The sequence below is a fragment of the Oryzias melastigma genome, linkage group LG4 (assembly GCF_002922805.2).
Source record: "Oryzias melastigma strain HK-1 linkage group LG4, ASM292280v2, whole genome shotgun sequence".
Lineage (NCBI taxonomy): Eukaryota > Metazoa > Chordata > Actinopteri > Beloniformes > Adrianichthyidae > Oryzias > Oryzias melastigma.
The window spans coordinates 11,916,549-11,933,270 of NC_050515.1; the positions used below are offsets into that span (position 1 = coordinate 11,916,549).

A 16,722-nucleotide genomic window follows, 5' to 3' on the forward strand; every position below is an offset into this window, starting at 1 on the left:
GAACCCAATACAGCACAGCCTCAGGCAGACTGTCTTCAGTGGCCCCAAAGTAAATTGAGTTTGAGAACCATGTCTTAGACGATATTTTGGAAAGAGTACTGGAGTTTTAGACTAAACTCATTGATTATGGTTTAAATGTGCGAATGGGATTAAAAAAACACTACATGTCAAAACATTATTATCAATTCATTTTACCAGATAAACAGATACAATTGTTTTTGGAGTCAAAGCACAGAATCCATGAGGCCCCAAAGTACAGCTGTTTGGTAGCCATTATGGCTATGGTGCAATTCCTAGGCAATAACCGCTAGCCCGCCTTCCAGATGTGTGTCACAGCCCTATTAACGCCCAGACTCAAGAACAGCATACTCACAGTGAGCTAAGACAGAAGTAGTTAACAACATTGCCCTACTGTATCAGTGTAGATGTGAGCCATGCCTGGGCACTGACAGTAAAAAGACCTAATTAGCAGAGCTTGCATGACACAGTCAGACTGTGGTGCTATAAGTGAGGCTTTACTGGCCACAAGTCACAGCTCCAAACAGCTAAAGGTGTTTGATCTATGTTTCCTCGAGCTATTATGTTGCTGAGAATCATGTGAATAGAATACCTAGCAAAAGCCTGTGACAAATCACAGTTTATCCCTTTTACATTCCATACATGGTGCACATTGGGTGTGTCTTCTGAGCACTAATGCTCTGAAGTAAACTTTTGTCCATCTGAAACTTTATATAATGTATAGTCATGGCTAAGGCATTTTTTACAGCTATCATCACATAAAGTCAATACTGAGTGTGCTGCAAAACTATTGTATAAATCTATTTAACTATTTGGTCTAAACATTATTCTTTTCTCATCAGTTTCTAACAGTATGTCAAAGAAAATTTTGAAAATGTATAAGAAAAAAACAGTAATAGAATGAGTAATAAAACTGGGGAGTTCACTTTAATTGTATAGGAATCTTTGCTTTAAGTCTAACAAAGTACAAGAGTATCTACGGCCAACTAAACTAAAATCAGTCCATTAAAACAAACACTGAAAATCCCTGTTTAAAAAAAAAAGCACTGGTTAATATTATAATTTACAGTGGTCCATTGCTATAATGTGGTTCACCTTTTGTGGCCTCACAATTTCACTGCATTATTTTGTGCATTTATTTGCAATTGTGTCCTGCATCGTGATTCGCTGTAGACCATTATCAATCAATCTCTGTGCTGTGTTTCCTGTACAGATTGAGTTCAGCTAACCACAATTACATAAATCTTTGATCAGCAGTGAGACGGACTTATTTTTTTTTACAAAGGTTTAAACTTTGAGAATTTAAACAAGAGAGAAAAGTGTGAGAATCTTCATGTCTGTCCAAGAAAAGTGTATAAGCTGGGTAGTGAGGGTATTTATAGCCTTCAAATATTTATAATAATTGCTAAAAAAATAAAGCTGACTACTTTGCAAATTTTGCCTTTTACAGGTTATTATTAGAACACAACTAGCACATTTAATGAAGGACCACTGTACGCATATTTTTGTACATATATAATTAAACAAAAAAATAGTTTTTTTAAAAATGGTGTGTAGATCAAAGAATTAAAAGTTTGGACCATGGATCTATTTTTTGGAATGATCTTGCATTTTAGATGAAAATCATCTTGGGGGTTACTTTTTTCTGAGTATGAAAACTTAAAAATGTGGCCAAGAAAACATCAGTTGCAGCCTGAAACACAAAGGGGGCTTAGATGGAAAGTGCAGAGACAAGAGTGTAAAAGATCAGAATGAACCAGCTATTCAACATCTTAAAGTGCTGAACACACAGGGTAACTTGCATAATCAATACCTAGACTGCTCTGTATGCCAAACATTGCTGAAGTAACAAGCTGAAAGCTGTCAAGCTCATGATTTTCACAATACCATCTTGAAATGTTGTGTTTTTCCTGAGGAAGTACAGTTAAATCCTATTATGAATGAATTTACAACAACTCAACACAAAGTTTTTAACTGATTATTTTTGAAAGAAATGCCAAACGAATAGCATTGGAGACCACAATGAGGAAACTGTGACAAATTACATGATCTGATGAAAAAAATGAAGTGCCATCTGTTCATCACCATTGTTTGAAACTAGTGAACAACAGCTATAGCTTACTAAGCCACAATGACTCATGTCCGTTTCCTTGCAAAAGCCTGCTGAGTGTAAGACACTGGCAGGCATGCGATGTGGTTCAGAGCTCATGAGAGGAAACTCATGAGACGGCTTCAGAACCAGAAGAGGAAGACGACAACGATGAAAGCCTTTGCCAAAATACAAAAGAGGACATTGAAGCAAATAAGGAAACGGAGGTTCTTACAAAACCTGCACATATTTCAAGCGATGATGGGAAAAGAAATTAAGCATTCAAATATGTTAAATTCATCTTATAAAGTAATTAAAGAACAAGCTGGCTTATGGGAAAGTTTTAGAAAATAAAACTAACACGAGTAATTTTTTTTATTGCTGGAATAATAAGGAAATAAAACAATCAAGAAAACCAATAGGGTTTTGAGTATTTAAGAAAAAAATGTAAGTTTGTGCTAGCTAAGAGACATTTTTTTACATTCCTTAGATATGCTCAAGTGATGATCTTAAGACTCACTTATAGTGTGGTGAACAGAGTAGCACCTCTACTTATGGTGAGAGTTAAGGATTTTTAAGATACTGTTGATACTAATTGCTGGGAAATGTATTTATTAATCACAGATTTAGGTAAAACATTGAATTCTGAACAACTTACAAGGTTAATGAGCAGATAAAGGGGTGTAATGGAGTTAGAACAGCCCCCTTCCTCTCTCCTGGTTTACATATTAAGACTCTAGTCAATGAAAGTTCATTTACATTCCTTTGAGTTTTCCCCTAAAACCATAACAGTAAAAATTTATTTAAAAAATTGTGCACAGAGCATTGAAGACTTAAATTTGTTTTCACACTTACAGCTATTTCATGAGAGATTTCTTAATAAAACAAAAACATATGACCAGTGTGACAACTGCTTATCCAGAATGACACATGATCGAACACACAAAACCAAGTAAAAGTTTTATCCAAGACCACGTTCTCATGCACACAAGTACAGAAAATGACTGTTACTTCCCAACTCATTTTACAGATAAAAGATATTAGGCATTCCACATTGTTTTGAGAAATGATGAGTTCATTTTAAATTAAATCAATGCTAGAGTTGCGCTGTTTATTTTTAGAAAAAGGCAAAACATTTTACATTTTTCATTTTTAGTGTCTCTTCATAAAAACATTTTAGTTTCAAGGGTCTTTATGCCACGTTTAGAATCTCTGTTAATGTCACATAGCAAAGTATTGTGCGATTTAAAATGTTTCAAAAAGTAATTTTTCTTGCACTCTTCATAAGAAAGAAGAAAGAGAAAGTAAAGCTATAGGGTTGTGTAAATATATTTTCAATCAAACAGATAATTAGGAGTTTTTTCTTCAACTTATTTTAATGCTCACTTTTTTAGTTTTCTGTCAAAACATCTAGGGATGGCCGATATATAGGAGCCAGTTTCGGTATGAGCCGATATTTGCTTAATTTGAGTTTATCGGTGTCAGACCAATACTAAAAAAATTCACTGATATTGTTCTGACTATTTTGCGATACACTTTATTTTTTACATACTTATTCCAAATAGATCCTTGGCACTGGGAAGCTTCTGTTTTGAAGTCACTTAAATATCGGCTATCGGGCACTGGCCACAATTACAAGTAAATATTGGTCATTGGTATCAGCCTCTCCCTAAAAACACCGGCATAAAGGGACATCCTGACTACAGATGTACAATATTACATTTTTGACTAAGATAATTATCCAATCTTTCCACACACTTGTTGGCTAATGACAATAAACAATCCATACATCCTTGTTTCCATTTCTCACAGATGAAACTCCAAGTCACCAGTTTCAGATTTACCAAAAAACAAAGCAACACTAGGCAAAACAAGAAGTCAGTTTACTTCCAGACAAACTAAATTTAATCCAGTCATGGTTCAAAGTTTCGGTCAGTTCAACTTCAGTTCATGAAAAAAACAAACAGAGCATTGACAGTAACTGTTGTGAAAGGCTGGCACTTCACTTGAAATTGTTGTTTTCATGAGGACCAATGAGCTCTGCACGCTCCTGTGAAAGGCACACAATTGTCAGCAGACAGAAAGAAGTCAGTATAACACCAGAACTGTGAGCAAATGTTGGTGCCACAGGTACACTTCAAGAAAGAGGAAGCAATTTTAGAGTGTTTGAAAACAGGTACAAAACTAACGGGGCCCAAAAAATGGCCATAATGTTTATGTCTGCTCCAGATAAATAATTATATTTGTGCATTTCTAAACATTGATATCAATATTATGGTAAAAGTCTTTCCAGTTGTATTTTAAATATGATTATGCTGTTTTTTGGGGAAAAAAAAGCTGTCATTTTCTAAGACATACTTTCTGCAGAGTGGCAAGAGCTCATTAGAAATATACCTCTGAGATGTGGTCAGGACTGTCGGCACTCATTTGTAGTGCCAACAGTCGGTGTGTTGGTTTGTACGTCACACCAACAAGCTTTTTTAATCTGCTCCCGATTCATCACAATTTGAAATAAATATTCAGAAACACAGTTTTAAATTTAGCTTTCTTTATACATCACGAGAAAAATGCTACAAGGACATGTAAAAAAAAACTTAAAAGGAAAAAACACTTTTTTTAATTGGAGTGAGTCATTAAGTCAAATTTTGTAAGTACAATATAATTTTAAGTGCAATTTATGATCTAAAGTATGAATTACAGCATTTAGGATTTTTACGTCAAGTTAGTTTAAACCTTTAACACTGGAGACGCCACCAGAAACACCATAATAACACATTCTCTTTAACATATCATAAAATTTTCACCGTAAAGAACAAACCATAAATCAGCCGATTCTGATATGAAAAAAGTGGCTTTTCATACCCGTTTTGTAACAGTATGCATTACTAACAAAGGGTTGCATATCAGCGCAAGGCTGCTTTTCTTTATTTCAGAATCCACTGGAATTACGCCAATTGCTTAAACGGTTGAAGAGTACAGTAGTCAAAAGAATACAAAGACTGGTGCTCCGGTTTTTTTTTTAACAGTAAACAGTTGTACAGTACACCAAATGGTTTAGAAGAATACCTATTACACCATTTAATGGTTTGAAACAAAGCATTGTCTAATAATTGCCAATTAATTGTGTACCTGGAATACCTTTACTTGACTGGTTTCATTTCTCCTTTTACCTGATCTGAAATTGTTCATTACCACGAGGATTCTTACAAAGAAGCAACTCATAAGAGACTTTGAAGAACTTCTCTTTTCCCTTTTCCTTTTGCATCAGAGGACCTTACTTTACGGTAAAACCACAGAGGAACACAAAAAAAGGGAAGAAATCATAAATGTAAGTGATGATTCAAAGGAAGTGGACTTTGAGTGACCTTAAATCATTTGAAACGACTCCACAAAACAGAAATCCACTGTGGTGATGCTGTACTGATCAAACACAAATTAAAGTAAACAGTAAAAAGGGATAATTTCACCTAAGTTCATCTACACTCTTAAATCGTTTCAAAGACCAGAGAAACACATGTATTTTATCAGGGAGGGATGTAAAAGAAGCTCAGTTAATTGAAGTTGAGTCAAATTTCAAAAATATGTTATCAGTTCTTCAAATCAATGAATGCATTTTCTTGAGGTTTTTTTATGCAAAGAAGCTGAGTTTCTGTTATTGTTTGATTGAATCATTGGTTCAGAGTAGCTTTGGAATAGAAATCTGAACACAAAATATTGATTCAATCATCTTGAAATTAAATAATGAACTTCCGACTCAAAATCAATTCAGTATGTTAGGAAAAAAATCCAGCCCTACATTTTACTTTTCTTACATTTATTACATGGCAAAACTCTATCATCAACATGCCAAAGCAATGATGACGAACATTCAATGAAATAGCAATTCTCTAGTGATCACAGCTTCATTCTCCTTTCTGTGAGCAGACTATTGTTATTTAGTGAGCACACACTTATAATAAAGGCCTGCTAACAATTCTGCCCTTTACTTAGAAAGGGTCCTTGGAAATGAAATTGGGAAGGCTTTACTACACAAATTGTCACTAGCTTCAGGGGTTGAACCTGTTTTGTACAAAAGCCATTTTGGAAGGAGAACAAACCTACAGTTTTGCACACATTGTACTCTTTTCTAAAACACCTTGTAATATTACCTAGAGCTAATTCAATTGCCCAATTCCTAACAGAGACTGAGCTAGGTGTGTGAGAAACAAAGACCAGCTGTTTACCTGCCCTGACAAACCCAAACTAACTGGAAGTGATCCCCTTAAAATACCTGACTGGTAAACTGCTGGCGCTGACTCATTCAACACACCAATGCCTTATTTAGATTCAATTCAATTCAATTTTATTTATATAGCCCAAAATCACAAAGAAAATTGCCTCATTGGGCTTAAAAATATGAACAATACACACACAAATAAAATGACATGCTGGAAATGTTTTTAAATCTAAAAGATTTCATTGGATCATATCAAAATGAAAATATTGTGAATAAAACCAAAATGTTTTTGGAAAATGAAAAACATAGATAAGAACTACGATTGAGTTCTGTTGAGACAGATCCAGGACTTAATGAACAACAGACAAAACTGCAGGGGTATTTCCCAACAACTGAACACAAGAGAGGGGAAAAAATGATGGGAGATGGAACTGAATATACATAAATCAATGAAAAAGAGAGAAAGGGGCTCACTATTAATTTAAACTTTACGGCTAGGGCTCTAATACATTATAAGAAAAACTATTGGAGTATCCGAATCAGTGATGCTAATAAATGTATAAATATCAGAAAAAGCAGGTCCACTACAACTCATAGGTCTTCTATCCTAGAATTTTTTTTTGCTTTGTGAGGCAAAAGTCAGTTCCATATCCCAAAAAAAAGCTATAGTTATCAATCAAAATTGGACCAATATTGACAAAGATTTTCAACAAAAATTAATCAATTTTTCAGAAAAAAAAGTTTTTAATTGGTACTTAACATTGGAATATAAACGAATATTAAAATGTTAAACCTGACAAGTTAGATCCTCACACCTCACCTCTGATTCCAAAAACTCTTACAATAAGTAGAATCGCTGATTGTGTTAGAAGAAACTAAAAAAAAAAAGCTTAACTTTAGAAAATAGAATTAAAATATTAAACTTTATTAGTTTTTGTTAGCCTTAAACAGTGCACTCAGATACACGATTTTATCAAATCACAGCAGCACAATGTTAACCTCTTTTATGTACGTATTTCACAATAATGCCACATTTCCACTGAGCGGTACGAACCGGACAATTCAATTGAATGTTTTCATTGAGTGTTGGACCATCAAAGCGCATGTGAGGTGTAGAACGATGACGTAGCTGCGCGTCAAAACGGTGCTACTAGAGCGAAGGAGAAACTGCATCAGCTGACCCAGAAATGGACAGAAAATTAAAAAGATAACGAGGGTAATTATAATCTGGAGCAGGTGTTTATTATGAACTAAGCTGGACTCTATGCTAGACGGAAACAGGGGATGAGGGGTTCTCCGTATTCGTGGATTTGGCGTGTCTACACTCCCCAACCCCTGCGAATAAAGGGGAATACTGTGTGTAAAAAAATGATTATTCTTTGAAGGAGATTGCGGGGGACGAAGAAGAATACATAAAAGAGGACAAAACTTTCGGTTTGGATCTTAAGTCGGGAAAAGCTCTGGTCGGACGCTTGCTGTTGTGGTAAAACATTTCCACCAATCAATGGGTTACATCGTGTGACGACAGAAGGTCCGCCCCAATGAAGTCCATTCTATTTTTATACGGACCTACGACCAGTGGAGGCCCAGAAATGGTACCAGTCGGTCCTGCTTAACAGGTCAATTTTGTAATGGAAAGCTCAAAAGTCGAGTCTAGCTCGGTCCAGTCCAGTCTAGCGCGGTCCAGTCCAGTCCGGAACGAGGCATAAAAGACCTTGTGCAGAACTTGTTATTTTAGACAGCTTGTAAGAAGTGTTTTGCTGCCAGGCAAACAAAAGTGTTTTCAGTCTGACAGCCAGTTAGAAGGGAAAATGAATCGGGCATGTGTTAAAGCAATTACAAACTGACATCAAACGCTTGCAATCAAATAAGAAGGACAAGAGCATATTAACAGCAGGTATTTCTGTCTTCTTTTTTTGTGCTGACCAAAATTCACTGAGTTGCCGATTACATCAGGCTTATCTGCTTAAAGCAAAACTGCTTTTCACTACATGCTCCCTGATTCTAGCTTTAAGTTTAAGGAAACAAAAATAACAAAAACAGAGTTTCATTTGAAAAAATTAGAACGTAGTGTTAGGATAACATGGAGAGATTTATTTCAAAGCAACAATGTCAACAACTACAGGAACTACCTGTACTAAATGTGCTGCCAAGATGGAACTGAGTGAGGTATTTGCCTAAGGTTTAAGCTCACATGGGCATTTCCTAAACACTCCATGCATCTCAGTTTCTGGTTGATGACAGTTCATTGAAGACCTGGAGGCTGGAGGACCTCTGAAGCACCTATGAACACAGGAAGGTAATGATCTTTATGCGGAAAACCTGTGGAACTGTGGGTGTATCCCAGGGGACAGAATCCATAATAATCCAAAATAAGGAAATTCCCTCACTGAAAGTTTTGACCAGTTTATGGTCACTTTAATGGGAGAAATCCTTCCACCTTCCAAAAACTATATTTATTACTCTATAAATAATCCAGAATTTACGACATCACAATATTATCTGTATCGTGAACCACGTGTTAGATAGAACACTGTGGTTCTTACTGCTACTATGGAAATGAAGTAAAAGGAAACTGGACAATCTCATGGCTTTCAGGACACCAAGTGCCTATGCATGTGTACACTTTGTACCCATGTACGTCATTGGTGTTTTTGGAACCACAAAACAGTACCATGTGTGGCGCTCAATTTACATTGGAGAATTAGGAACAGAGACACTGAACTCCGTTAAAGAAGAAACAGCAATGCCAAATTGATAGCAGAAGGAAATTTGCTCTATGCAACAACTTATCCCCTTATCTGAGTTATTGAACATGTAAAAAAGTTGGAGAGAGTTTCCTATTAAAGAGGTTAGAACTTACCACCCTCCCAATGATAAAAACTGTGAGCTTTAACATTTCTTTTTAAATTAATATGCTGTGTTTTATACCTGTGTCATATTATCTGCTTTTCTTTTCCTATTTTTTTCTATAATAAAAGACAGATCTCACTGCCAATGTCAGTCATTTGCGTTTCAACAGCGATCCAAGGTGTGCTGGAGCACTTATTTTGTCCTAGCTGTTACACATGCGTACATACTGTCCTCTAGCCCCTAAAAAAAAGAAATCACTTAAAAGCAGCACTTACGCATGTCAGTCAATCGTACAAGTAAAGCAGAGTAATTTTAAAGGAAGCCTAGAGGTGCGAACAATTACAAATGAAAACTACCTTATAGTCACTCAAGCATGATAACCTTGTGCTACAACTTGTCAAACTTAAGTGACACATACCGTACTTGCTTTTCATTTACGTCTTTGGGCGGGTTTGGTTTTAACGTCAAAGAAAAAAGGGTAAAAGAAATGGGTCAAAGGAAATGCCTTGAGAAAAAAAATGAGAGGAAACGTGACTAGCATAAGATATTCAAATAACATCAAGCAAGAACGTAAATAAAAAAAAATTAAGGTATATTTAAAGAAAAATAATACAAAAACAACAACAAAAAATGAATGAATGGATTAAAGATACAGAACTTTTAATGTCTTTAGCTTAGAACAATACATTTGACATACATTAATATTCATAACTAGCTAGACTTGTGGCTAGTTAATCAACTTCTCCTTTTTAAATTCTAAAGTATGACCTAAGCATTAAAAACAAACTATGGTAAATAATAGGTAAACACAGACAATAACACGGGGTTGGAAGTATCAGAAAAAAGAAATTAGACTGAAGTAAAAATAAAAAGAAATAAAAAAAAAAGAGGAAAAAGATTCCATCATCCCTTTTCTTGGCACAGAAAGAGATAGCTGAATACGGAGGCTAACCATTCCACGCAGAGGGGAAATCATTGTGAACTGTTAAGTCCTCCCCCACAAAGATTTTCTCTACTTTTGTGATGCCCTCTTAGATGAAACAGAACAATGACTCTTGGACCAGACTGTTCAGCAGAGCTGAGCTCATTCATATAACACACTGTGCTACAGGCCTCAGCCAAAATGAGTAAAATCTGACAAATTGCCACATTGATTTTACAAATATTTTGTGTGTGCACACAAACCCATTCACAAGAAGTAACGGGGTTACGAGGCATTTAAAGAACAGCTGACATCAAGTTTGCTGTTAGTAACTTGACTTTGGGTCCCAAAACATTACTTAAAATGGACATCCAGGGATGCCGTCGTCCAAATTTACTAATAGAAGTAGGATCACCACCAAGTGATACAACTAGTGTCAAGAACACATTCTATTTGATTTATAAAAATCCAAACAAACATTTTCCTTGGAATTGATCATATTTAAAACTGCACACATTTTCCCCAAGCAGGGTTGTTAAAAAAAGGCAGACAACAAAAAAGGATGCCAAGATACAACTAGACACAAAAATATTAAATTTTTAGCTGATGTTTTGCATTACTTGATGGATATACATCAGCATATTTGGTACTGCAAGGAAATTCAAATAATTTAGAGGGGAAAAGTTGACAATTTACAGACAGTGCAAGGACGTGTTGAAGAACGTTGCACACAAATATCAAGATCAGTGACAGCTTTCTCTAATACAAATGGCAACTATGGGGTAAGACAAAATTAAAAAAGAAATGTATTCATAAATAATATTTTGTTTTCAAAAAGAGAAATTCCTTTTCATAAATACAAAGTTGTCCATACATTTATATTTTGTGCACAACTTTGCAGAAAAAATATGAACACAACACTTAGTTTGACGTTTAACATGTCTCTTTTGAATACAACTTTTCTTTGTCTTGAATATGACTTTCTCCTGTTCACAAACTGTCAAACATGCGTCACAGGCTTACCCCATAGGCAACAAAGTATTTTATCAACAATATTAATGTGGGAATCAGATATAAACATTAACCAAAACAGCACATGTTAATGTTAGTCATTTACCTGTTGAGGACATGAGAGTGCTTTGTGAAGTTATCGTAAAGTTAGGGGTTATAAGTGTCACTAATAATAAAACATTAAAATTATGTAATTCAGATAAAAACCTTTAGTCCTGACTGTACCATTAATTGACATTTACTGTGGGATAGTAAAACAAGTATTTGTAGCTAGCAAGAGTAAGGAGTCCCTAATAGGTGCAAGATCAAAGCTTAAAAGGTCAACTAGAGTCTGAACAGAAAAAGCCTCCACTTAATCCTATACAAAAAAAATAAATAAAAAAAACTTCCGCATTGGTACTGTTTAGGCCTTAAAAATAAAAAAAAGGATTTTAACACACATTTGCAGTAAGGGAATTACTAGCCAGTATTTTATTAGATAAAATGAAATTCTTTCATTTCTTTCACATTAATGTGAAAAGCTATTTTTTTCCAAGTATATTTTAAGGACTTAAATGAAAATTTTAAAATCTGACGCAATTCCTTTCCCAATTCAATAATCTGTTGATCTATTGTAAGTGTTCCCAGTGGTCTTTTACTTATGATTATGTCATTTTTAGCCAAAATCAAAAAACACCATGTCGTTTTCTAAAACATAGTTTTGGCAGAGCAACTTTAAGTTTTAAGAAATTTGCCTCAGTGTTGCAGCCAGGACTGCTGGTGCAGGGCAACCCCGCCCCCTTTTTCTCTGTTCTCCTGCTAACTTACAGCCTCATTATAACATTACCGGTGCAATAAAAAAGGCGAACAATATTGGAGCTATCCAGCTGTACAATTTTGAGCCAGACATCAGCACAGACAAGGAAAACAAAGATTTACATGGCTCTACTCTTCTACAAGTAGAAGGATCGGAATGGATTAGGCCAGGGAGCTTGAGGTCCGCCCATTGTGTTTTCTATGTAACAAATACAATCTTTTTCCAACTTCATTTTTCGTCTGATCCTGATTTACAACAATTTGAATAAATAAATACTCATAAATGAAAAATTAAGCTTGATTTTGTTAACATATGTCCTCCATAATCACAAAAATGCAACAACAGGTTTAAAACATCATTTTCATCAGAGTGGGACCCTAAACAAAACAAGCCAGCAAAGTTATCATTCATGCCATCTTTAATAAACTGAAAATAGTTATTTAAAGTGCTAGTTTGAACAAAATTTGCCACAACTCTCACAGACAACCACATATGTAGACACACACAAGATAATTTACGAGATGTTTGCATCAGAATCAGATTCATTAAGCATCCTCTATTCATTAACATACCAACAAGGATGCTAAAGCTTTTTGGTAAACAATAATCAGCTTCGTAAATATGAAGCCTGAAGATCATAAAAGTCAGTACTACCACAATATTAAGCACATGCAAAAAGGACATCATTCATAAAAAGAACAGTGATAAAACAGGGCCTACATAAATACAGAACAGACGTGCCTGGATGCCAGCGGAAAACGAGATTATTCTTGGCTGCTGCAGCAGCAGGAACCCTCACTGTTTGAGTGGGACTTTTTAGCTCGTGAAGACCATTCCACAAACTCTAAATAGAGTGTGTACATAAGAAAAGTGCCATAGACGAGGCTGTATTTATAAATGGTTTCAAGTTGGGAGACTGGGAAAACTGCTCACTACAAGTATGCCATCTGTAGATGCATGAACTTAAAAAAAAGAAAAAAAAAAAGTTAGGTTTAAATAGTTTTTCCGTTTTCAGTGACAAAAAACACAGCCACTGCACTGCCTGCAACTTATCCAGGGGGATTCTCAAAAAAAAAAAAAAAAAAACCCTGACAAAACACTGTCAATATTTGAATGGAAGTTTAATACAGTGTTATACCATTCTGCAAAGGCATACACCGCTGTGATGAGTATGACCACACGGCTGCAGAATGAAACAAGAATGTTTAGTATGAGGGCAAAGTTCCACATTCATACCTGCAGCTTCTACGTGACCCATTACCTGTAACCATTTTTTTCATCTCAGATTTAAAAAAAAAAGAAAATCATTAAAAATCTGCAGAGGTTTGATAACCAAATGATCCCCAATGCAGTTTAAAAACATCCTCAGATTGAAAATTCTTACCTTTCGTCATCAACATCCATGGAAATATGAATGTTGAACAGGTTGTTGACAGGGGATCTTTTCAGGTCGAAGCCATCAGTTATGGGAGTCCTTATGCCATCCTGTCGAGCAACTGTGGAGATATGCTGAGGTAGAAATTCCATTTTTTGCCTACTATCTTCTGGCTGATGGACTGCTGCTCCATGAGAGCTAGGCATTGGGCCCGACACACCTTGGGGGATGCTGGTTGCACTGGTCATTGAAAGAGGCACATTCTGGCCACCACTACTTAAGTTGGTGGTGGAGGAGAGTGGTAAGGCAACGCCTAATCCTCCTGGAAGCTGAGGTTGGCTGACAGGCTGCTGTTGTGTGTGGATGGGAGACAGAACAGATGGAGCTGAGCCTGTTTCTGAACCGACCCTTCGCTTAGTTGGACCAGGAGAAGTGATTTGAGGTGAGGATATGTGGCTGGATGACAGCCCCACGGAGGACGTAAGGGGAAGGTTCTGGGTACCAGAGCCGAAATGTGGTTGATGATAGTCTGAGAGCCCAGTGGGATGAGCAGAATAGTCGAGCTGCTGTGCTTGAGTAGCAGGAGGTATACTTGGTGACATCTGTTGCATGGAACCGTGGTGCACACCATTGAGGCTGTTAGACAAAAAAGTCTGAGGAGTAATGGGCTGCACATTGACCTGAGCCTGTTTAGCCTGCAGTGATCCAGTAGTTGCATACCCGGTGGGCATGAAGGCACTTGCTCCGCTCCCTTTCCGAGGAGACAAGCTGTAGTCTTGCTGCTGGGACTCTGAATTGTAGGAGTGGGAGGGGTTCCCTACAGAAGCAAAGTAGCCACTATCTGTAGTGCTCTCCAAACCCTGTGCAGAGGATGTACTGCTGCTGACAAAAGAATTGCTGGTGGCCCCCAAGACACTGTCTCGATCAGTACTGTGATCGAGGCTGACAGCTGACTTTAGACTGTCCACAGTCCGATTAGAGTCAGAATCTTTTTCATAGAACTCCATACAAGTCCACCTGCCCCGTCTGAAGGGCTCTCCAGTACCATGGTCAAGCTTAATGACTCTGAAACGGGAGCTATAACTAATGCTGGGAGCAGTTTGGGCCACACTGGTGAGCACAGAAGAAGCTGTAAGGTTCGAAGCAGGCATGCTTGGAGTTAGACGACCAGAAGCTGAACTCTTGAGATAAAACCCACCATTCATAAGAGCTGGGTTCGGCAGAGAATCTCCTCCATAAGTTTCCTCTGAACAGTTCGTGGCACACGCCCCCTGATCGACCCGACACACGTCAAATGCCTCTGGTGGCATGTCCTCTGTCCGCGACTCGTCCGGATCGTCCTGGCTCTCTGGGTCATCGGGTAGGCAGTTGGCCGCCACCTGAGCCTGAGTTACACTTGTAATTTGAAAGCAACTTCTCTTTCCTGGCATTTTCGACATGTTGCCTACGAAGATATTCAACCCCTCGGATGAAAAGAAATGCTGCGCTAATGGCGAAACAACTCACAGTTGGAGGATAAGAGTAAAACACGTACCCTTACAACACATTTCCGCACTGTTCTTCTGTCAATGCTGTCCAATAAAAGTGTGACAGGCGAGGGCAGAACCAGAAAAAAGTCCAAAGGCGTTTCTGTAGTCCTGTGACGAAACACGACTGAAAGCTCCGCTCTTTTGGCCTTTTAATTCCCAGTTTGTCCTTTTAAAAGCCACAACAAAAAGCAACAACCGAGTTCCTGTTAAAAATCTTGTTCAGCAACTCCCGTCGGTACTTTTCTCCGTTTCGGGCCCAGTCTCCCGGTCCACTTTTCCTCCCCAGCGATGCATGTACTTCTCACCAGTGAGCCAAGTTAGCTAGTGTCGGCTAGTTTTTCCTGCCTCTGTAGAAGCGTGTGCAACGTCATGATGTAAACAAATTTAACAACTTTCAAAATAATACTGTACAACCTAATACTAAAATTACAAAAACGTCTAAAAGCCTGTTGAGTTTTCCGTTTAATGGACAGCTCACTTTTGGCAGCTGCTATTAACAGCAGGCTGACAGAAAACCCCCTTCACCCCAAGAATTGGGAGCTAAATGCAAGCTAACCCGACAAGATGGCAAAAGACAAATGCATCATGGGATTGTAGGTCAACCTACTTAATTAGTTCAAGAAAAAAACATCTGAAAAATACATCTCCTGGAAAAATATGTTAAGTATCGCTGTAGTTATGGCTTTTAAAACTTGAAAAATAAAAATAAAAAATATATATTCGTTATTTTACAGCTGATGTCACTTCCGGTCACATACCGCCCGTTAAAAGCATTGACTGTATACAAGAAGAACATTATTTTTACAGTCAATGGTTAAAAGGCAAAAAATAAGCAGGGGTCTGCAACCTTAGAAAAGAATCATTTGGTCCAGCTTCTTACCGATCAAACCCCAGCAAGAGACGTCGTCCCACTTGACCTTTTTAGAAAAACACGTTGTTATTTTTATTCTGTCATAAATCTATTAATTTATCGATTAATCCGTTCATTTTTAACTTAATAAATGAATTAATTCATCCAGTCTAATTAAGCCCTTTGAATATTTACAATAATTAAAAATATAACAGTGTTACATTTTTCTATAATAACGGGTTTTACTTTTTACTGAGGCACTCACAAGTTCCTTTCAAAATAAAATACATCCGGTTTTAAGGAAATCAAGTGCAAGAAAACCAAGTCAAACATAGAATTTTCTATCAATATGACTTAAGTGCATTGTCATTCTTTTATACCAGGGGTCAGCAACCTGCAGTTCGAGCTTTTACCCTTCCATTGCAGCTCTCTGGTTGAAGAAAAATAAAGCTTTGAGTTTTTAAAAACTAACGGTACTGAGCTTAAAAATTTTAGATATCAGAAAATCAATTGGAAGTCAGAAAGCACAACCAGAATTAAGGCAAACTGTTAAGGTTGTTAAGATAATTTATTCCATTCTTGATTTTCTATATTTTTCTATATTTTTTATTTTCTATATTCAATCTTTTTTTTCTTTCAATTTTGAACATTTTCTATTTTTCTATTTCCTATTTTTTATTTTCTATTTTTGGACTATATCTAAGTGCTCCTTATGTCACAATTGGCTCCAATTTATTTTTTGAATTGGACTTGTGTATTTTTGTCGATAATCTTCCCCAAATGGTAAAATAAACTTGTTTTTTTAATCACTGCTGGCATTACACTACCTCAGGAGTCTGCCATCTCCAGCTCTGGAGCCACTTGTTGTTCTTTTACCTCTCCATAGTGACTCTTTGGCCAAAGAAAAATAAAATAATAGTATTATTTTTATTGAGATTAGTTAAATTTTTAGATTTATGACTGAGGTGCACTTCGAAGATAAACTATGTAAAGATTTTTAGATTCCTGATGACTTAAACACGTCTTGATTGCACTTTGCTTTCTCTAGAATACATACATTTCA

The 16,722-nt window shown here is 36.6% G+C and overlaps 1 protein-coding gene across 3 annotated transcripts in view; it reads right to left on the reverse strand.

Moving 5' to 3' along the window:
• Positions 1-15,954, reverse strand: part of tsc22d2 (TSC22 domain family 2) — a 32,930-nt gene extending 16,976 nt beyond the window's left edge. The window contains exons 1-2 of one of the 3 annotated variants that reach the window (XM_024279076.2): positions 13,290-15,954; positions 8,393-8,606 (exon numbers count right to left, since the gene is read on the reverse strand). In XM_024279076.2, the coding sequence (XP_024134844.1) occupies positions 8,501-8,606; positions 13,290-14,719 (1,536 nt within the window). In that variant the 5' untranslated portion in view covers positions 14,720-15,954 and the 3' untranslated portion in view covers positions 8,393-8,500. Of the gene's footprint in view, positions 1-8,392; positions 8,607-13,289 lie in introns of those variants that run through there. The other 2 variants (XM_024279075.2, XM_036211519.1) reach the window with 2 other exon arrangements.
• Between the last annotated feature and the right edge of the window lie 768 nt (positions 15,955-16,722).